Source organism: Saccostrea echinata, unplaced genomic scaffold (genome assembly GCF_033153115.1).
Source record: "Saccostrea echinata isolate AGI-Se365-2 ecotype Australia unplaced genomic scaffold, CSIRO_AGI_Sech_v1 ptg000028l, whole genome shotgun sequence".
In the NCBI taxonomy this organism is placed as follows: domain Eukaryota; kingdom Metazoa; phylum Mollusca; class Bivalvia; order Ostreida; family Ostreidae; genus Saccostrea; species Saccostrea echinata.
The window spans coordinates 9,053,652-9,076,865 of NW_026889777.1; the positions used below are offsets into that span (position 1 = coordinate 9,053,652).

General features: G+C 31.9%; 1 protein-coding gene and 1 pseudogene across 1 annotated transcript in view; one reads left to right on the forward strand and one right to left on the reverse strand.

The window, feature by feature from the left end:
- Window positions 1–22,574, forward strand: part of LOC133193981 (T-box protein VegT-like) — a 64,611-nt gene extending 42,037 nt beyond the window's left edge. The window contains exons 3-9 of the mRNA XM_061329893.1: window positions 7,809–8,008; window positions 8,193–8,312; window positions 9,065–9,108; window positions 9,275–9,373; window positions 9,640–9,726; window positions 13,076–13,177; window positions 22,378–22,574. Coding sequence (XP_061185877.1) covers window positions 7,809–8,008; window positions 8,193–8,312; window positions 9,065–9,108; window positions 9,275–9,373; window positions 9,640–9,726; window positions 13,076–13,177; window positions 22,378–22,574 — 849 coding nt within the window. The remainder of the gene's footprint in view (window positions 1–7,808; window positions 8,009–8,192; window positions 8,313–9,064; window positions 9,109–9,274; window positions 9,374–9,639; window positions 9,727–13,075; window positions 13,178–22,377) is intronic.
- On the reverse strand, window positions 6,519–7,758 carry LOC133193860 (uncharacterized; annotated as a pseudogene).
- Window positions 22,575–23,214: the final 640 nt, after the last annotated feature.

A 23,214-nucleotide genomic window follows, 5' to 3' on the forward strand; every position in this document is an offset into this window, starting at 1 on the left:
GAAGCCAGGAATTGTTTCTAAATAGTTTCGACAGAAAATGGTGAATAGAGCATAGCTTTTGCCTATAAAACTGGGACTTATATGTACAAGATAAACTACGAGGATTGTCCCAAATTTCCATAGACTGAGCTCATATCTTTAACAGAAATTTATGTATCTTTTTGAAATTTTCTGAGTGGATAAAGTTTGTTGTTGGTTGATAAATTACGAAGTTTTAATATGATCACTTAAAAACAGTAGTGCTATCGTTCCCTAATACCCGGAGCAATCTCCGACGTCAAAAAAGAAAAACGTTACCAGTTTACATTTTTGGGGAAAATACACTAATTACAAGGATCAATTTCTTTAATTCATCATAAATGTTATAGATATGAATGTGAAATATCTTCATCATTATGATATGATTTAACATTAAAATATATTAACAAAGTATGTATATGTACATGTATCAAATAATAATAATAATTTGAGAAACCTATGTTTCTACGGGTTTTTCGTCTGTCTTCTCTAATGGAGTTACATGGTGTCACTCTTGTCCGATTCTTTGGCCGGTCTCTTGTTTTTAGTTTCCCTTCTTCATATACTAAGAAAAATCGTTTGAGTCATTTTCATATACCAAGGACAAGAAAACATTGCAATGTGTACCAAATATCTATGACTTATGCGTTCCTGTAGGATTAAATTCAAGATCAGAACACTTGATCACAGACTAGTGCGCTGCCTGTGTTAACGCAGCCGCCATTTTTCAAAAAGTCAGATTTCAAAGCTGTGGATATAAAACGTTATAAAATTCATATTCATCAAAGCATATACACGAAAATATGAGGAAAGGTAGATAACAATATATCATTAAAAAATTTTTATTTCGATTTCCAAAATACTGAGTAGTAACTACTTTTTCGTAGGATTTTAAATATAATATATCGATTTTTTATTGCAATTTTTGGGAACTGCGCCGCCATCTTAAACCCGACAATGCAGATTGAAATATTTTATTCAATTTGGTTAATCTGTGTAATTACTCCGCGTTTGTCCTTAAATTTCTTAGTATTGTTGTTGATCTATTTACAAAGTTTCATTAATTATGACACCGGATTTCTACAAAACTACGTTTGTCTACGTAATTTTGGGACAACCCTGGAATGTGATCAATTACGTTGAATTACTATTATACTTTTAGACTTTACTTTGGTACTTTGAATTTCAAATATATTTTATCTTGAGAAAATTCATGGATATTAATATCTCCTAATATATTAATGATGGATGATTTAGAAATAATGCTTACATAAACATGTTTCATCTTAACGTTGAAAAAGAAATAATTCAAAATTAAAATAAATGATTATGGTGTAGGAATCTTATTTACCGTAGTGACAACTTAAAAAAATTGGCTTGTTGAAAAAACACTGTTCTACTATGAGAAAAACTAGGGATCTCTGATTAACAAAAAACAAGACACCAGCTAACTTTCGGAGACTAAGATTACTACAATATTGATTGTATGATTGACAGAAGGGCACTCTATTACTTGAAATAAGCCAATAAATGAGTAAATGAACTATTTCCCCAATCTTAAGTATAGTGCTAAGAATTATATTCTGATGCAGTTCCTACCATATATTTAAACAATCAAAGTATTTGAAATGATTGTTAGACGACACGCAATAAACAAAGAAATACACAATAACTGAAATAAAAAACTTTTGTATAAACTCACCATTTCTCAGCCTTCGATGTCACACCTCACATTGTTCTTTACATTTTTTTTCTCTGCACAATCTATACTCCTCAAAGACGTCCAGATACCTTTAATTTGCTAGATGATTTTACTTTCAATAGGCTTAGAAAAGTACTGGGATTAAAATGAATTAAAATTATTAAGCTTTTTGTCTGTTGTGTTTTATCTACATGTAGGAATGTAAAGACATGAACTTTATTGTAGCATTTTGAAGACAAAAATTAACACCTGGAGAAACAACATTTAAGAATTTAAGAATTTTAATTATTTAGTCATTTAAAGCAAATTATCATAATTCACACCACAAGCTTTTCCTTCAAACGTTGATCCCTGCAGAGTTGGATGATACATTTAACTGAGGAAACTTGATAGGTGATATATATATATATATATATATATATATATATATATATATATATATATATATATATATATATATATATATATATATATATATATATATATATATATATATATATATATATATTACATTTTCAACAGTGAAATACTGTGATTTATTTATTGAATAAAAGTGATATTCTCTCACAGTGTGAAAGGATACCAAAATGATATTCTCTCACAATGTGAAAGGATATCTAAGTAAGTAAAAAATAATTTCTGGCCTCATAGATAAAGATAGTAACTAAGCATCTTGATTGAGCTAAAACTGCAAATTTTTTCCCAAATATGTTGCTAAAACCCATGCTATGTAATGTTTTCAATCACACAACTGCTTAGCTATGACGTCTCAACCGCTCAATTATGACGTCAAGCCTTTGAAACTAAAAGCAAAGGGAAAATCAAAGAAAATGTAATAAACAAAAAATTCAATGTTTTGTAGATGAATATGGAATATATTTTACGAGTGGGACAGGATTTTTTTATATTTACACGAGTGCGAAGCACGAGTGAAAATATCAAAAAATCCTGTCTCACGATATATATATATATATATATATATATATATATATATATATATATATATATATATATATATATATATATATATATATATATATATATATATATATATATATATATGAAAATATATATGAAAATTAAAAATAACAAGGCAACAATGTTAGTAAAGCGTAAGCGCTTTCATTACTTCTTCAGACGTTTTACCACCAAAACAATTCAAACATGTGACGTAATAACGCTACCTGATGATAACATCAACAACAATGCAATGACGTCACAATGCTTATAGAGGAAACAATTATAGAGTCTAAGTAAAGTTACATAGTTCATTAATAGCGTAATAAATAATAAAATCATGAAACAGTCTATATTAAACTATTTAAGGACGGTTTAAAAATCTTGATGAAATGTTTTTCTTTTTCCCGTCTTTCTAAAAGATTTTCTGTTTTAAAAGATTTGTGATTTCTGTTTTTAAAGATCTAAAAGATTTTCTGTTTTGAGTTTATAAAAGGGATAAACTGAGAATTGTCCCTGTCCACAAACAGCAAGATGTTCACTGAGTTTTATTTTTCTGTATTCGGGATGGTTGATATGCTGTCTATGTATGCGTATACGAGTGCGTAGTGTGGTCCCCGATTCTCTTATGTATAATTGTCCACATCCAGTGCATGTTATACAAATAACGTTTTTAGATGCACAGGTCATATCTGCATTGATAGTAAATTCTTTATTTCCGAGTGTAAAAGTACTTCCCTCTTTAATATACTGGCAGGTTCCACAACGTGAATCAGAGCATTTATTGACCATATATAGATTCTGACGGTGAAAAGCAGATTTACACAATATTCTTCAGAGGTTTTTAGGTTGTCTTTTACTGTTTATGAATTTATATTTTTCCAGTTCTTTGGACATTTTCTCATCCGTCTGTAGAATGTTGTTGAGGTGACGCACTGTAGGGGTTATATTCATGTTCTTTGGATTGTATGTTGTTGACGTTATCATCAGGAAGCGTTATCGCAGGTGAGTTAAGGCTAGGTATAGGCATTTCTATGCAAATAAACTAATTAAAATGTCTAAGGACTATTTCTATTATACAAAGAAAGTTAAAACTTGTTGTATAATGCATACTCGGTACCCATGACATGAGATAGCCAGTACAGATTATGACGTCATATTATGACGTCATTGTTCTTTACTACACAAGATTATAATGGACATGAACAAAAATGCTTCGGTGCAAGGGCATGCTCTATTTCATTTTACTGAAACAAGGTATATTTAGAAGCAAAACTTTCCAAGGAGTGCTGGTATTACTGCACAAATATCTACAGCTCAGTCGTATAATTTTTATTTGTAAAGTTTTAAGTTGAATAAAGGTAAAAACGTACAGTCCGGTATAAGTTTCCTCAAATTCCGATCAAATGAGAAAATGCCTAGGATTTGTGCGGCAGTTTTATTAATCAATAGAATATTCTTCTTAGCATTATACAATTTTTATGTAAAAATAAATAGGGTAATCCCTTGCGCCGAAGCTGTTTTGTTGATGTGTTTTACTACCTCCGGTAAGTGAGATCAGTGACGTCATAATATGACGTCATAATGTGTACTGGCTATAACATATCATAGGTAGTAAGTATGCATAAGAAAATAAATCAAAACTCTCTCTGAATAATTAATATACCACTTATGCGTTTTAATTGGCTCATTTGCATAGAAACGCCTATACCTAGCCTTAACTCACATGCGATTACGTCACATGTTTGAATTGTTTTGGAATGTAAAACGTCTGAAGAATTAATGAAAGCGCTTAAGTTTTACTAACATTGTTGCTTTGTTATTTTTTATTTTCATATTAATTACCGGACACTGTGATATTTCTTTTCATTTTTGGATATATATATATATATATATATATATATATATATATATATATATATATATATATATATATATATATATATATATATATATATATATATATATATATAAATGAAACACGAAAACGTTTAGTAAAGCTTTAGCGCTTTCATTTTCAATCTTCAGAAGCTTTACAATAGGTAACATAGCAACATAACGTCATAATAAGCGGAACACAAATTCTATAGTGACGTCATAGTTAAACAATGCGGGAAATTTGTAGAATGAAAACAATATGTACAATTGTGATTACGATTACGATAAATTGTTAAGTTTAGGTTTGAAAACATGTATAAAATGTTTTTCTTTTTCGCGTCTCTGAATGTCACTTTCATTTGAAAGTTTGTAAAAAGGAAATATAGTAAACTGTTTATTTCCACAGCGATCCAAATGCTCACTTAGAGGGATTTGTCGATATTCCGGTGAGTTAATATGTTGTCTGTGGACACGCACACGGGCGCGGAGCGGGTTGCTTGTTTCCCCGATGTAATACTGGTGGCATCCAAGACATGTAATTACATATATTACATTTTTAGTGTCACAAGGCATATTTGCGTTGACTGTAAATTGTCTTCCTTAAAGTTATAAGTTGATCCTTCTATGATATGTTGGCATGTCCCGCAACTTGCGTCCTCACACTTGGCGACTGCGCAGGTATTTTTAAAATGGGAAGAACACAGGATTCTTCTAAGATTCCTAGGTTGTCGTCTGCTGTTGATAAATTTTACATCTTTATATATTCGTTTTGTTGATAGATCATCTTTAAGAATGTTGTTCAGTTGGTGAATTATAGAGGTCAAGTTATGATTCCGTGGGTTGTGAGTATGCACAAATGGAATAATTTCCGTTTTATTTTCCTTGCTCTTTGTAGACAGTAATTCAGATCGTGTATATCCTTTGGCTTTCAATGTACCGTTATCTATGAGGGTTTCAGGATATCCCTGTTTTATAAGGTACGACTTGAGCTCTTTTAGTCGGATATCTCTAGTGTTATCATCGCTAACGATAGCACATAAACGTCTAGCAAGATTGTAAGGGATTGCTGTTTTTGTATGGTGAGGGTGACAGGAAGCAAAATGTAGGTACTGGTGGGTGTCAGTTGATTTGTAATAGATATCCGTAGAAAGTTTTGTATCTTCTTTGATGACTAGGACGTCAAGAAAAGGTAATTTGGTATCACTGCTTTCCATTGTAAATCTGATATTAGAATCCAAGCCGTTTAACAACAGCCGTTTATATATATATACATCATTCTCGTTTGAAGTCAACATATTAACCGATATTGGTCAGAGAGGCTGCAACAGCAATGGCAACCCTGTCTCTAGATCTTAAATGATATCAAGGAAAATTTCACTGACATGTCGCCTACAGATCAATCAGTGCTTTGGCACCCGTTCCATCACACTTCCACACTGCCATATTTTATAGCACAATCTAGCAATAATCGTTTGGTATCTATTAAATTTCGTGTTTACCCACAGAAGACATTTTTGCATTCCAAAATCTAGTTACAGAACTTTTCAACCAATAAAAGCAACAACTTCTGATTTATCTTATTTTTTGCATAACCGGTCATGTTTTTTTCTGATTTTAATGAAAGCAAACATAAAGAATACATTTTCAAAGAATAGAAAGGTGTCCCTTTCAAACTTTTGAGCACCATTTCTATTAAATAGTTAGGCTTCGGTTATCATTTATTTATATACCAGTACGGGCATTCAAACATCTTACATTTAATCATAGTTACATATTTTATATATCGGATTCGTCTTGAATAACTTTTGAAAAGTTAAAAATTATATTTCTGTGATGGTGCAATAGCAGATTTTTCAAGTGTACACTTATATTGATTATACAAATACAAATATTTATTGGCACAAACACAAATACAATAATTGGCAAAGGCCCATTGAACATCATTAGATAATGTTTACAAAATTTATGTAGTATTAAGTAATTGAATTCTGTGTTCAAAACAGTCTATAATAAATTTCACATTAACTTTTAAGATTTTATGTATATCACTGTTTACATATAATTGTAACATGTCTCTTTCATTGTCCAGATTAATATTTTTCTTTGTTATATTATACATATTTCTAAGGTATGTGTTTCTTAGCTTTGAATAAGATTTATAGTGAAAAAGAAAATGAATTTCATCCTCAATCACACCAGTATTACAAGCATTACAACATCTTTCCTTTCTTGATGTGGAAATATATCTACCACTTTCTATTGCAAGTTTATGTGCACTTAATCTAATTCTACTAAGAGAGGATCTCTCAGATCTTTTTCTGAGTAAATCAACATATGAACTTTTTCTTGTGTATAATTTTTTATAGAATTCAATTTTTTCTGAACCAAAGATTTTTGATGTTTGCTCTTGAGTGCACTGGTCAATGATTCTTTGTTTTATGTTGGGTAAAAGGTTTTGAATGAAACCTTTATATTTTGTAATGTTTGAAAATCCCAGATTATCTAGAGTAGAAAATAATTTCTTCGTCCAAGAATTGCAGTTACCTGTGGATTGGTCAAGTTTAAAAGCCAAAGAATCAGAAGTTTTCAAGTGATCAATATTAAATACTCGAGAATGAAATTTTAGAACAAAGTAGTTGTCTCTTAAGTTCTGCTAGACAATGCAACCAGCATTGGATGTTTTGCAGTGCACTCCAAGGATATTTTTAATAAATTTTAAGTGAAATTTTTCTATATTTTAGATATCTTTGAATGAGAGATCCACTCCCCATATTTCACTACAATAAAGAAGAACTGGAAGTACAATTGCATCAAAAAGTTTTTCTAAAAGCTTACATGGGTTATCAAAAACAATGGTTCTTTTCATTTAAAACATGCTTTTCTAGCTTTTTCAATAAGCACAGATGTTGCTAAATTAAACCTCCTATTACATCTCATCATAATACCTAAATAGCAGTATTTTGGTACAATTTGTATTGTATTACCATTAAAACTACATTCATTCCCTTGAGGTTTGCCATTCGAGTTAAATATCATAACTTTAGATTTATCTACATTGACTTGCAGTTTCCAATTTGAACAATAGTTAATGAGAATATCAAGGCCGGCTTGTAAACCACTTTTGCTTTCAGAAAAGATTACAATATCATCAGCATATAACAGACAATTTACATGAATATTGTTTACTTGCACAGGATGACATTTTCCATGCATGTTTCAAGACACTGACGATACCATCATATTCTTATTTCAGTTTACGCTTCATACATTTCAAAAATACTTGGTTCGCATTTCCTTGGTAAAACGTGAAAAAGATGATGGGCTCTCCGTTGTTGAATTTCCTATTCAGGCCACAACTTTTATAGCAGTTACTGCTTACAACAACAAAGACGTGACTGTGTTGAAGATTAACAGCAATCCGTATTCAAAAGGATTTCGTTTTCCGGTGAAAAGGTACCTTATTTATTGCAAAAATATCATTTGAATGAAGAAAGAAATTCTAATCTGAAAAAATTTTCAAATATCGATATTATTATTATTAAAACTCTTTATAAATGTACAAATATTAATGAAAAATAGGCATCAGAGAACAATATTAGGTTAGGTTTGTTCAGAATAAAATGAATTTAAATTTTAGACTAACAAAACAAGCCCTTGAACAAATTGATTCTAAAGAATTAAGAATGAAGACACGTGAGGATTGCCGGAAAGGTTCAGTGAATAATCACATCAGAAAGGAGGAACCAGCTTTTACACAGTAGGTTCTCGTATTTTGAAAATTTATGCATTTCAACAATGTATGGCCAACTCAGCAAAAAAGAAATACAAGAAGTAGTGTCAGGTGCCTAGGAGAAGCTGAAATGTTTTGAAACAAATTACGAATGACGCATGACAAAAGATGAGAAAAGTATTTTAAAAGGGGTCATCTGATTATCACAGGAAATCTAAAACCCGTGCATTACATATAATGACATCTTCCTAGTGTAATATTAAGCTTTCAAATAAATTTAAAATGCCGAAATATCAATATTTGTTAAACACAATGAAGAACTGTAAAATATCAAATATTACAAAATTTAGCTGGAACTGTAAATTTTCATATTTATTTATGTATTACATATATCCCAATGAACAATCAAACTAATTTCGTTGATAACCTCCCATTGTCAAAGATGGAGTTGTCTATGATGTCAAAAAGTCTGGTCTTTAATTTATAGTGGGAAATGGATGTGTGAAGTGTTGAAAATATTAATACTAAGTGTTGAAAATGTGTCTACCAAATCTACCAATACAATGAAGGACCTTTTATCAATAACAATAGAGAGAACCACGAAATCTCTTTTAAGGATAGCAAAAATGTAAAAAGATACATTAATGATGATTTCCTAGTACATAAGGCAGCTTAATCGTTGACTTCATGCAAAATGCCAAGACACACCGAGAATAAGAAGTTATTTCCCTTTCCTGTGTTGTTGTTTTATGATGATGTTTGACTTTTAATCTTAATAGATCTCCACTGGATTTATCCACCAATAAAGACAGTCGTAAATCAAGTGAGTCACAAAGAAAACAAATCATTAATAAGCCTACTGTTTTAACAAATATACTAACTTACTGTCATTCAATAGATTAGTAATTCAAACAAATGACAAGACTCCATTCATATTACTATTTTGATAAATTCGAGATTTTATCATATTAGATTATATTTTATTACAGATCATGTTTCTGACTCTGAAAACAGTGCTGCAAATGATAAGAAAATGCAAACGGATGTTACAATGGCAGACATGGACTTTCTCTTCTACTTACTTGCATGTAAACAGAGCTATAGATTCATCAAATCGGATTTGATAGACATGTTTTGCTACAGAAACTGATTATTGAAATCAAACCCAATATTTCTTTTTCAGATTTAAATAATACACGAACATGTGAGATAAAAAATCCTTTCTAAGTAACAATCAATATATTGAAAGGAAAAGTTATTCATTATAAATTATTCAATATATAAATGAAAAGCATAAGAGTTGGGTAAATTGTTATGCAAAATTCATTTTTTGAATATTAGACTTTTGTTTAAGATTCCAATCCAGAGAGACACACTGAGAGGATTAGACCCTGTTTCTACCACATTTCTGGACATTTCCCCAGAGGTTTGTGTGATCCAGGTAAAGACTTATTTATAGATATACCCTTATTTTTCGTTATTCTCTTAAACTTGAGAAAATGATATCCTGTGTTGTTCATTGATAATTTTTATTTACGTCTATCTCTTCCTTTTGTTGAAGAAATGTGCTCAAGTCATATCATACAAAACAATAGTCTTCATCATTGTGTGTATCTGTGTTGATTGATTCAGAGTGTACATGTACTGATACATACTTTGGTCAGGTTACTATTCTTCTAGAGGTCTCTCCGGAAGCTAAAGCATCCAATCTCCATACGATTACACTTTATTTGTAAAATGAAGTTATATGTTTATTGAGGGAATATATATATATATGTGTGTGTGTGTGTGAGGGTGTGTGTGTGTGTGTGTGTGTGTGTGTGTGTGTGTGTGTGTACAGCAGATCTGCATTCAGTCAACTTGACATGTGAGCATCTCCATAAATTGAGGATTCGTTTTGATTTAAATTGTGACCCCGACCCACCTTCCTGGGGTCTTGATCCCATTACTGGATCAAGGTTTATATATTAGTCATAAATAGAATCTTATTTCTCAAGAACAGGACAATGATTGCTCATTAAATACAATCATCTCCATGCAGTATAAAATCAATTTTGTTGAAACATGGCCTTTGGGAAAGGAGAAAGCTTTTATCACTCATTCACCTGAACAAAACGCCCAATAAGGCTTTTTGATCAAAATTTGGCTGTTATGCGTCTATTTGTGGATCTTACCATATTTTTTCTTCTTATTCTGGTGTCAAATGCACTCTCTGGTAGCCAAAGTCCCACATTTAAACTATATGTGAAAGTAGGAATATTTTCAGAGGATGAGGTCATCTATTTGTTGCTAAACTGGTGCCGACCCTCAACTGGATATCTAACTATATTAAAAATCAAAAATTAATTATAAACATAGCAAAATTATGCCTTATATATTTATCAGCGTCGTTTATCTTCATGACCAAAAGTAACGGTAAACCTATCGGAAGACAAATTATAGCAGATATATCTGCTTAAACGACATATTACTGGTTGGTGTTGGCTTCACCTGGACCAGTTATTGAAGGAATGTCGAAATTTTTGCAAATCAAACAGCATGAAAGAATACTTATGATCCATCCCGAAAAAAAATCAAATAGGCAAAACTTTATAAGAAGTTTTGGACAATGTTCAGCTATCCTATGGTGTGAGATGATGATCATTGTGTAGTTAGACGATCCACTGCAGTACACAGGGATTCAATTTGGTTAAAAATAATTATTATTAAAAATAAACGCATACTTGACCGCCTGATTGCATGCATTCTCTGATAATGATGAATTATTTTTTTCGTGGCAAAATCTTTTTATTTTTTTTTATATGAAAATGATTAACTCATTGAGACACAAGTTATCGTAATTCTTGCGCTGCAATTTAAAGAAAAGAAATTATTTTATTTTCAAAACGTTCGATCTTAAAATCGTCATTACAAATTAATTCCAACACCTGTAAAGTTCAAATACTAGAGTATTTACCGTGTATTTAATCGCTTCTTGTGTGTAGGGACTAGCAGAAAACACGACCGCACGTAAACTGTAACCCTAGATCATTAACATCTGTAAAAAAAAAAAAAAAGGTCTACCTCACCTTTAATTAATCACCCTATAAATATTTTAGCCTGAAAGCTATTCAATATTATTTTTACTTCTACATGTGTAATAATATTCCTATTTATATTTTGATATATGGTTTGCGTATTTCACTTTTTAATAGCGATTTTGAGTTTTTCTTACTAAACAAATAAGGCGCTTTATAAATATTGTATAATAATAACCATAACTAGATCAGATCTCGTTGTAAGCAACGAAATGGTCATTTGCCTGATTTTTTTTAAAAGATGAGATATGATTTTGTCTGAGATATTCGTTAATAATTAATATATAGAATATGTAGCCTTGATTTCATTCTGATGTTTTCTAGAACAGTTTTCTGAACAGCTTTTGTTCCTAATCAACATTGCCTTTCAAATTATTTCAAAAATCATGATATATAAAGTCAAATATTGAGCATTCTGGCACCAGAAGACCATTAATTGCGTAACATGTGATCAATATATTACCATATTTAGATGTACATCGTTAAGATGAGCATTTTAGCTTCAGTAATGTATAACAAAGTATTGCTCGTTAAAGTATTTTGGCCACTCTGGCCCTTAATGTGAGGCGTTAGCCCCTTTTCCTAGATATCAAAAGAAATCTTATGATTTTGAACACTTTTTATTGAACAACTGTTCAGAAAATATTTTTTGTTAAGGAGCTAAAGGTTTCAGACTTTAGCCCCCTTTGAACCCCTAATTTAAAGGGCGAACTCCTTTTTCTAGATACTAAAAGAGATGAGATAAGAAATATCTCCAAAATTCAATCAAGTCAAAAATTTTGACTCCTGACGAGCTTCCATATTAGGTATTTTCAGAAAATTTGAAGACACATTTACAGTACGGCAAATATCTTCTATCATTCCTGAAAATGTCAATTCTCTAGCTTAAGCCGTTATTGAGATCTATATCGGACAAAATGTTTTGATCGGAAGTGAAATTCCAAGAATAAAGAAAAAGGTACAACGTATGGATGAAGATATATCATCCTTAAAAATTTTAAAGTCAATCGATTCAACCATCTCCGAAAAATCGCCTGCACAAAATTTTTAAAGGAAAAAATAAGAAGAAAGGTGAAAAAGAAACAAAAGAATAATAGGATCTTCCGTTGTACGATTCTTAGGGTATTCAGATCAATACGCACCTCCCATCAGGATAAGCACAATAAATTGGGAATGGGATCACGATATTTCTTTTGCTGTGTTAATATTATGTAAACACATATGTCTGAGATAAATCTCCATATAACTGAATGTTGTACAATTCTACTTTTGTTCTTATTAATAAGTTGTAATAAATTTAACATCATCGAAATATCTTTGAACTATTAACATTTCATATGAAAAATATAACAGTGTGAATTAACTTTTACCTAAAAAAATGAATATAGTAAAACGATTTAGAAAAGGGGGAAGTTTCTAGTATGCCGGTCCCCAGGATCACTAGACCACGTATGAGCAGTAATATCCCTTGTCTGTTGCTATGCAGAATGTAAACAAACCGCCTTGCTTCAGCAAACATATTCGATCGAGTGATTAGGGTAGAGCATGTAGTTTAATTAAAGATCGGAATTATTTTGTACATTCCTTTTTACGTCTCTTTGACAATTTTCACGGTGTGAAAATGACAGCTATAGTAATACCGATTGTTATTCAAAAGATAAATTACAGTTTTCTATTGTGGAAAATGTAATTAAAGGCAATTCTTCTTCACAGCAACACAAACTGAAAAAGAAAAGGAAGTATTGTGCACAGTGAATGACCGTGAACGTGGAAAGCAGGAGGAGAGATGGAAGGAATACAATGCCAGAATAGAGAGTACGTAAAGACAGTAAATAGATGTAGGTGTTGTTGAAAGTCAAAGAAAATAGATAAGCAATTTTGATTTCCCTTTTGTTTAACTATGAAATGTCCTGTTGTCCTCATCATGGTCTAATCATTGACAAGAACGGATGGATATATAAGACTAGTTGGTGATATGAAGTTTTAGATAAAACCAATCGTAAGATATATATCCACATTTGTAAATGTTATATGTATAGATATTGTTCCGTCAGATGACGACAAAGTCATTGTTAAGTCATAAACGGCCGACATAATTTCACATCGACATCATGAGTGGAAGATACGTTCAATGGTTATAAATAGTAATAAATGAGTATTTGTTGTAAAACAGTCACAAATTTAATTTTGAGAAATAAAGTATCAGTTGAAAACTTCTATCGGGGGAAAATGATATAAATGTACGTGATCAAGCCTACCAAATAGTGCTTCGGGTTTCATGAGATTTGATCACGCGACCAACCCGTATTTATTGAAAGAATGAAGGTAATAGCTACCCTTGTAAAACACTGTCTAACTTAGGATGGGGCAGTTTACACTTTATAACCCGCGAAGCAGTGATTCCTTATAATTTAATTTTCTTTTATTAAGTAAAAAGAATTAAAACTAGTAGACTAATTGTTCTCGAACAATTAGAGGTCTTTCCACCTTCTTTAGATTTCATATATTTTTCATTCTTTACTCTCTAAAGTTAATTTTTATACAAAAAGAATCCATAAATGGCTTGAAAGGTAGAAAAAATGAAAATTTTAAAAATTTTGAAATGACCTTGACCTTTGACCTTGAACAAATATTAAAGGTCAAGGGTCACATTGAAATTAGCCCCATGCTTCTAAGACTTTTAGTTTTGAAGTTATAAGGTTTACTAGTAAGCACAAAGACGTTAAAGGGCGATAACTCATATAAGGGGTCATCGGATACTTTCGCACTGAATAGATTGAAGTTGTGTCTAAAGACCCTTAAGACATTAGTGAAGGTTTTGTGCCTCTGCGATTTACGGTTTCAGAGGAGTAGCGATAACAAGGTTTTCAGTAAAAGGGGCAATAACTTTTAAAGGGGTAAATTTTAGGGGACAAGTATGAAATATTTGAAATAGTTTTAAGAGGACATAATAATGATGCAAAGATAATTAGTATATGTTAGAAGACAAAAGAGATATAAAAAGAGCTTAATTTCTCATATTTTGAATGACCTTGACCTTTGACCTTTGCATATATTTTAAGGTCAAAGGTCAATGAATCTTATGCAGTTAGTCCCATGTCTCTACGACTTATGGTTTTGAAAATTTTTAATTATTTGTAAACATCATAAACTTTCAAGGGCAATAACTCATAAAAGGGGTCGACGAATACTTTCGCAATGAAAAGATTGAAGAGTCCCCTCAATTAGTTGAAGACATTGGTGAAGGTTTCATACCTCTACAGATTACAGTTTCGAAGGAGTAGCGATAACAAGGTTTTTTGTACCAGGGGCAAGAACTCTGAAAGGGGTCATAGGTCATAGTCGTTGGGTAATTTTTCGAAATAACTTTTGATGTCCAGCATCAAGAACTATAAAGTTTTTCAATAAGTCTTTCGGTTCAAAAGGCCGTAGCGGAAAAATAATAATAATAACTAGTAGACTAATTGTTCTCGAACAATTAGAGGTCTTTCCACCTTCTTTAAATTTCATATATTCTTCACATTTAACTCTCTACTGTTTAATTTTTTACAAAAGAAACCAGAAATGGCTTGAGAGATGGAAAAAATGAAAATTTTAAAAATTTTGAAATGACCTTGACCTTTGACCTTGAACAAATATTCAAGGTCAAAGGTCAAGGGTCACATTGCAATTAACCCCATGCTTCTACGACTTTTAGTTTTAAAGTTATAAGGTTTAATAGTAAGCGCAAAGACATTAAAGGGCGATAACTCATATAAGGGGTCATTGGATACTTTCGCACTGAATAGATTGAAGTTGTGTCTAAAGACCCTGAAGACATTAGTGAAGGTTTTGTGCCTCTATGGTTTACGGTTTCGGAGGAGTAGCGATAACAAGGTTTTCAGTAAAAGGGGCAATAACTTTTGAAGGGGTAAATCTTAGGGGACAAGTATGAAATATTTGAAATAGTTTTAAGAGGACATATTAATGATGCAAAGATATTAAGTATATGTTGAAAGACAAAAGAGATATAAAAAGAGCTTAATTTCTCATATTTTGAATGACCTTGACCTTTGACCTTTGCATATATTTTAAGGTCAAGGGTCAATGAATCTTATGCAGTTGGTCCCATGTCTCTACGGCTTATCGTTTTGAAAATTTTTAATTATTCATAAACATCAAAAACTTTCAGGGGCAATAACTCATAAAAGGGGTGCACGAATACTTTCGCAATGAAAAGATTGAAGAGTCCCCTCAATTAGTTGAAGACATTGGTGAAGGTTTCGTACCTCTACGGCTTATGGTTTCGAAGGAGTAGCGATAACAAGGTTTTATTGCCAAAGGGGTTGTAACTCCTGAAGGGGTCAAAGTTCATACACGCAGGGTCAACTATAAAAATCTTTTAAAGAGTACATTCTTATAGACTATAAATCTTTTCGATATATCTTGAAACATAGAATCACATCAGGGGGTGGAAAAATAATAATAATAATAATAATAATAATAATAATAATAAACAGAAGAATATCAATAGGTCTTTCCACAGAAAGGTGGAAAGACCTAATAATAATAAACAGAAGCATTTCAAGAGGTCTTTCCACAGAAAGGTGGAAAGACCTAACAACATCAGTTCAAAAATGACCAAGTTGTACTAAATTTTAGTTTAACATCAAGCGAATTGATACGTATTGACGTAGATCAACACAGATTTTACGCTATAAACTAAATTGTCAATCAAATGACCTGTTACAAACAGAATTAATTTAAAAACGAATAGATATTTAAATATAACACCTTATTCCTTAATTATTTAAATTGTTAGTCTTCAGTAATAGAATTGAAAAGTATATATCCTTCACGTATTTGATATAAGATGTATAAGTTTAAATCAGTGATCAAGTCAACTGTAATGACATCTTTAAATTCATTTAAGGCACATGAGCAGTAAATGAATCAAATTTAATAGGCAGTAAATATCATCAAAGAATGACGTACATAAATACCGTCACTGGAATGCACGAATTCCTATTAAGCATTCTTGGAGAACATATAAATCCTTAAAAATAAAATATAGAAGTTTCGAACAAATTTCTTTTACAAAACATACCTCATGTATCGACCGTTTGTAAAATTGATCTGAAATTCTGTCCCTTTGAAAGTTCTATATGGTTTATTTGAAAAAGTCAAGAAAAGTCCATATTTGGATTCTTCGACACCAGAATACAGGCTTGGATCTGTAATTAAGTATATTTTTGTATATTGCAAATCATAGGCTTTCTAAACGGCCACGTTTTACGGAAGATAATATTGTTCAAAAAACCCGTTTGTTCCTTAAACTTCAATTTGCAAACAAAGGAATCGACGCAGTTAATATCAGTAATATTCAAAATCAAAAAAGGGTCCAGTCTTGTATTCCACCATATTTCAAGTTGAAGTTCACACCTTGTATTTCTTATAAATATACATCGACTATTGCTTTCAAAACTTTTTAATTACAAAAAAATCTCTGCAAGGCCTAGATATCGAACATCTGATACATAATCCTCCTACGTGTTCATGTTCTTCTTCACCCTACAACTATAGTCCTGCTGGGCACGTCATTACTGGTGATGTAAACATAGTTTATAATGAGGACCGTAAATCCCTTATTTTGAAAGGGCCAAAAATTTAGGGAACCCCGTTCTTTCAACTTGCGTCGTAATTTTATAAATATTATAAACTCTGTGGAAGATTACGCCAGGCGATGGGCCAACCACGAAAAGAAGACCTTGACACTTTGTCAGAATGGATTAAGAGCATCAGATGGATGTTGAAATCTCGTATTAAGCGATTGAGAGGCTGTATGGAAACTATTTATCATTCTGTCTTTAATAATTCAGAAGTGAAAAAGGAATTAGATAGACTACACGATCAGTATGTACTGGTCCCAGCTGACAAAGCTGGTAACAACATAGTATGTGTTTGTAAGGCTCATTATTTGAATTGTATTTTAAAGCAACTAGGATTTGATTTTACGGGTGGAAATCCAACTTACACCCATACCTCCCTTTCTAAGGAGGAGATTTTTCAAAATCATATGTCCGTTTTAGATATTTTTAATATTCCCAACAATCAAAATGGATTTGAATTACCATACCTTTACTGTATTCCTAAACTTCATAAAAATCCTTACAGACAAAGATACATAGCGGGTTCCAGTAAATGTTCTACCAAGCCTCTTTCTGTCTCCTCACTAAAATATTTACGGTAATGAAGGAGAAACTTCAGGAGTACTGTACAACAGTATATTCGAGATGTGGTGTAAATCAGATGTGGATATCTAAAAACCCCAAAGAACTTTTGGAAAATTTGAAATCACAAAATTTTACTAAAATTAGTAGCATCAAAACGTACTACTTTTCAACACATTATACGACCATTCCCGACGATAAATTGAAATCCAGGCTTTTTGACTTCATAGACAGCTGCTTTTTTAAAAAAAAATGGAACTCATAAAAATTTACTTACTTTTTCATTGGTCATTTACAAAATTATTTTGTTACAAAAGAACTCTGATTGTACACAAAAGTACTCTGAAGTTGATAATTAAAAGATGCTTGAGTTTCTGATGGACAATATCTATGTAGTTTTTGGAGATCAGGTCTTCCAACAATCTGTTGGAATCCCCATGGGTACCAATTGCGCCCCCTTTTTAGCAGACCTTTTTTGTATTCATATGAGGCAGAATTTATTCAAAAACTTCTACATGAGAAGAAGAAAACACTTGCTGTGGCCTTCAACTCGACATTTCGATATATCGACGACGTATTATCAATTAACAATAGTTACTTTCATTCATATGTCGACTCGATATATCCCAGTGAGCTTGAAATTAAAGATACCATAGATTCTGACACATCTGTTTCATATTTAGATATTTTACTAGGAAAAGACGTTAATGGTAACCTAACAACAAAGCTTTATGATAAACGTAATGTCTTCAACTTTTCAATCATCAACTTCCCTTACTTATGTAGCAATATACCTTTATCAACTGCATATATGGTTTATATCTCTCAGTTGATTCGATACGCGAGAGCATGCTCTACGTATGAACAATTTCTAAAAGGAGGCAAGCTATTGACAATCAAGTCGATGAAACAAAGATATCAACAGTTTCATTGTAGCCATCTTTTCGCAAGTTTTACTGTCGATACAACGACCTTGTCAGCATATAAAATCTATCATTGCTCAGCTACGTTAAGGAAGGCATGAGTTCACATTAGTAATGCACCGTATGAGAAGTTTTATTGTGACGTCTTTAAAAATTTAACAAGCGACAAAAATCTATTTAACCACATACTGATGCGTAAGTAACAACTTGCATTCATTTATCTTATCAATTATTTATAAAATCACAACATCTGATAGCAATACTGCCGAGTTATTAGAAGCAAATCTTGTGTCATATATGACGTCACTAGCCTTGACTTGACGCAGTACAAGTGATCCAGAGGAGTGGATCCATTGGTTTAATAATTACAAAAATGCTTGAATAAATATAAAACATTCGCCAATGTTTAAATCTAATTAATAAAATTAAAAGGAAATAATTTATTTAAAACAATAATGTAGAGTATTAATTTATGTAGGTGCTATGGAGCTGCACATAGACAGAGAATGTAAAGAATATCGCTAACACGATACGTGTATGCCTGATTAATCTCAAAAGTGCAAGGGCATAGACTAGACTGTTTGAGCTGAAATATGGAATATCAATTGCTTATATTATGTATATTTTGAAAAGTGCTGGGAGCTGATTCTAGTCGGCATAACATTATTTTTATTCATGACAGAATTTAAGCGAAGTGGAAATTTTAAGCTATTATACATATTTTTGGCATAATTACGAGTCTTTCCGAAACAACTCAAAGTAGCTCCCAGCACTTTTCGGGAAGCCGATGTAAATCTTTTTTAATATGTATCAATTTTTTCTCCAAAAAGATGCGTATGCCCTTGCACTAGCCTCATTTTCTACATTCGGCTGAACAATTCTATTTTCATATCAGTCACGTGACACACAGCTGATACATGCGATGTAGCTGGTACTGAGTAAGCCACAAACCTATCCATTATGGATATCTATATTGCCTTTCCTAAATGTTTACAGTTACTTTGTTACAAAGATTCTTAAAAATAATACCTATTAAGAATGTACCAAGATCGCATTTTCCATTTCCTTCCTTAACATAGCTGAGTGAGTCAAATGCTGACTGACGTTATTCATACTAATTTGTTAGGCCATTATTTATACACCGAACTGTCTAAGGATTTTTCCGGTTTTTTCCCGTTCATGACAAGGAGCACACGGCGAGTATGACCGGTCGACAGGGGATGCTCACTCCTCCATGGCACCTGGTCCCACCTCTAAATTTTGAGGTCCGTATTTGCTTCGCTCCAAAATTGTATCGTTTCATTCGACTTTCGAGAATGAATACTGTTCGTTATCTTCATATTTATTTTTTAAGAAATGAACATTTTCTTCGTACAACATTTCTCTGCTAATTTGATTGGGTATAAATAAGTATACACACCAGCATTTAGTTTCTCTTCTTATATTTCTATATGCTGCATATATAAATCTTCTTTAGCGTCATAAGCATCTAATTTAATTAAGTAATAAAGTTTTTAGCAAAAAAAATCAAGCAAATGAAATCACAGTCTTTACACTCCTTTTATCAAAGAAAACATATTTCTCGATTTTATAAATTACCTTTACACAAGATTTTAAATACCATATTGATTTTCTTTGTTTGAAATTAATTATCCAAAAGTAGCAACGTACATTACTTTGAGATTTATCCATTTACTATAGTATTTCTAACATTTATCTTTAAATTTTCATTTAAATTTCAACTCACTTTCCTTAAGCAATTGTAAACTTTCGGAATTATCCCCAATGTAAGAAATCTTGAGAAGGTTAAAATGATTCATATTTAGTTTCATCATAATTCTAAAGTATGAAAATATCAAATTTCCAATCAACTCTAAGAAAAATAAACACCCTGGCCTCTCTAATTAAACGTTCAATCCCAAGTCAATCAATCTTCAAGATTGCTCTAAATACATGATGTAATGGTGAAAAATAAGTAAATTCATTTTCTCTTTTCTTGTATAAAATGTTCAACACGAAGACAATTTAATCATATGGTATAGTTTCCATGTCAAGAAATAATTTTAAAATCATACTCTTCAATTTGAAAAACAGCATACTAATTGATAGTTTTGTTTGAGAATAAAATTAGAAGAGGAATAAGATGATAACTTATTCGTAAATAACACCTTGTACACATACGCTTAACAAGCCCACTCACACAGCATCGACGGAACATGATATCAAGTTCATTCAAAGATAAAACCAATTTATATAAGACAATGAACCTTGAGAAGTCTGATTGATGCCATAATTTCTCTTAACACATTGTTCAAACCAAATAAAATTTCTTTTAATCATTTACAAAATAAAGGGAAAAAAGGGAAATAAATGTTATACTTATTAATTAGTCTTTTTTTTCTTTAATCTTTCCTTTCCTTTATTATCTTTCTTCAAAATAGCCATCTGCCAAAAGAACTGAGCTTTGGAAAGTAATTCCCTCACAATCCTACAAATACATACAAATTCAGTAGCGTTATATGCGTAAGGTGTTGTATACAAATAAGTTATCATCTAATTTCTCCTCTAATTTTATTCTCAAACAAAATTATCATCTATTATTTCTATAGATTTTAAGTTGATAAAATAATTTCTTAACGTATCATCTCCTACTTTGACTATTTTGTGCATCGAAAGCTTCTGTCTTGGCGATGTTTAGCTTTTTTGTTTATTTTTTTGTTGTGCTATTTATAGTAAGAAGGCAATTGGCGTGTCTATAGCCAGGAATTTGCATTTAGCAAAGCCCGGGTAAAATGAAACAATGGAAAGCGATAATGACTTTTAGAACACGTAATATAGCACGGACCATAAGGTGAAGGACTCATAGTTTATTAACACCATTCAATTTGCTTTCGAAATGTCCATGTTTAACTTATTTTGTAAGAGGAATATGAATTTTCAATCTGTGACCAACATAGCCCCAACCCAGGGTATGTACCCATGAGTCAACCCATTGTATGTACCTCGGCGACATGCATTTCATAATTTTGTAAGATTTTTAGACATCAATTCAAATCATCCATACAGTTTACCAACTAGATAATCATGAGGAAAGACAAAGATTTTTATAGATGTATTTTCAACACATAACCAACTTATATTCATTAGACTCACCCTGGGTACCTACATGATGGATCCGTTGGACATGAATCAAACAAATAGGGAGATGGCTTATTGCTTATTATGATAGTTTACAATTCGCAGCTATATGTCGAGAAAAAAGATGTTCCAAGCTATAATATGTCGCCGTACACATTTTTGAAAAGTGGAAATAATGCTTTTTGAAAAGAATAATAATCACGTCTTCTGAAAGGCATACTATCGTTTTTCGCGCTATGAAACCTTTTTTCAATTTTCCTTTTAAAGTTTTAGCCAAATAGCTATCGTACCCTATACTAGTACATAATTATTCAATAATAAAATTTTAAAACTTTAAATTTTACAACTTATCAAGCATTAAGGGTAATATCTTTTTTTTCTTTCTCAACAGTGTGGAGAAGAGATACTGAAAGCCCACGCTGTGACAGTCTATCAGAGATGTCATAAGTATAAACAAATCGAACTTTTGTGTCTTGATGTCTGTCTATCTTCATATGTTCTGTCAATCTTGCAAGCTGCAAGTCACTACTATATCTGTGTGTATGTATGTTGGGGTGGGGGTTTGGGGTGGGGTGGGGGTAAGGTCTTAGTATCGGAGTCAGTCACTTTCAAGGAGAAGGTTATTAGGTCTTTATCCCACAGCCAATCTCTCTCAAGGAGAATGTGATGAGATCTTTATCCCACAGCTGATCACTTTCAAGGAGAAGGTGATGTGATCTTTATCCCACAACCGATCACTTTCAAGGAGAAGGTGATGAGATCTTTCTCCCACAGCCGATCACTCTGAAGCAGATGAAGATGAGATCTTTATCCCACAGCCGATCACATTCAAGGAGAAGGGGTGATCTTTATCCCACAGCCGATCACTCTCAAGCAGATGATGAGGTCTTTACCCCACAGCCAATTACTTTCATGGAGAAGGTGATGAGATCATATGTTTGAGTCTCCTCAAAAGATTTTCAATAATAGAACTGATTGATTTTATTATTTATTAATTTTAAAACGATTTAATTTGCAAAATTACATAATTTACTTTTTTATTTGGTAGCAAAGAATTATGTATACTTATATATATGTATGAAATTGTATAATTCATATGTGACTTGTTAGGTGGAAAACCTAAAACATACAGGAGTAATAACTTCAAAATTAATCTTTTTTATCGAACAGATTACTAGTACATTTTATGTAAAACTTTAAGACAATCAGAGAACTACTTTCTGAAAGTTAATTGATGTATGCTTCAAACAGAGTAATTTGAGATTTCCACATGCCAAATTGATATAAGTGAAAAGGGATAAAGATGACTTCTGGTCAATGTCAAAAATCCTGTAAACGATACGAAAAGTGAAAAGGGCAAAACCACGGACCTCTGGAAACACCAGAGGTGGGATCAGGTGCTTAAGGGAAGTGATCACCCCCTCGACCGCCCACATCCACCGTGAACCATCTGATTAGTGACTGGTCGTAAGGTGGTGCTTACTCCTCCTAGGAACCTGATCTAACCTCTGGTGCTTCCAGGGGTCCGTGTTTTTGCCCTGTTCATGATTGGATTTTTTACTGGATTTATGATAATAATCAT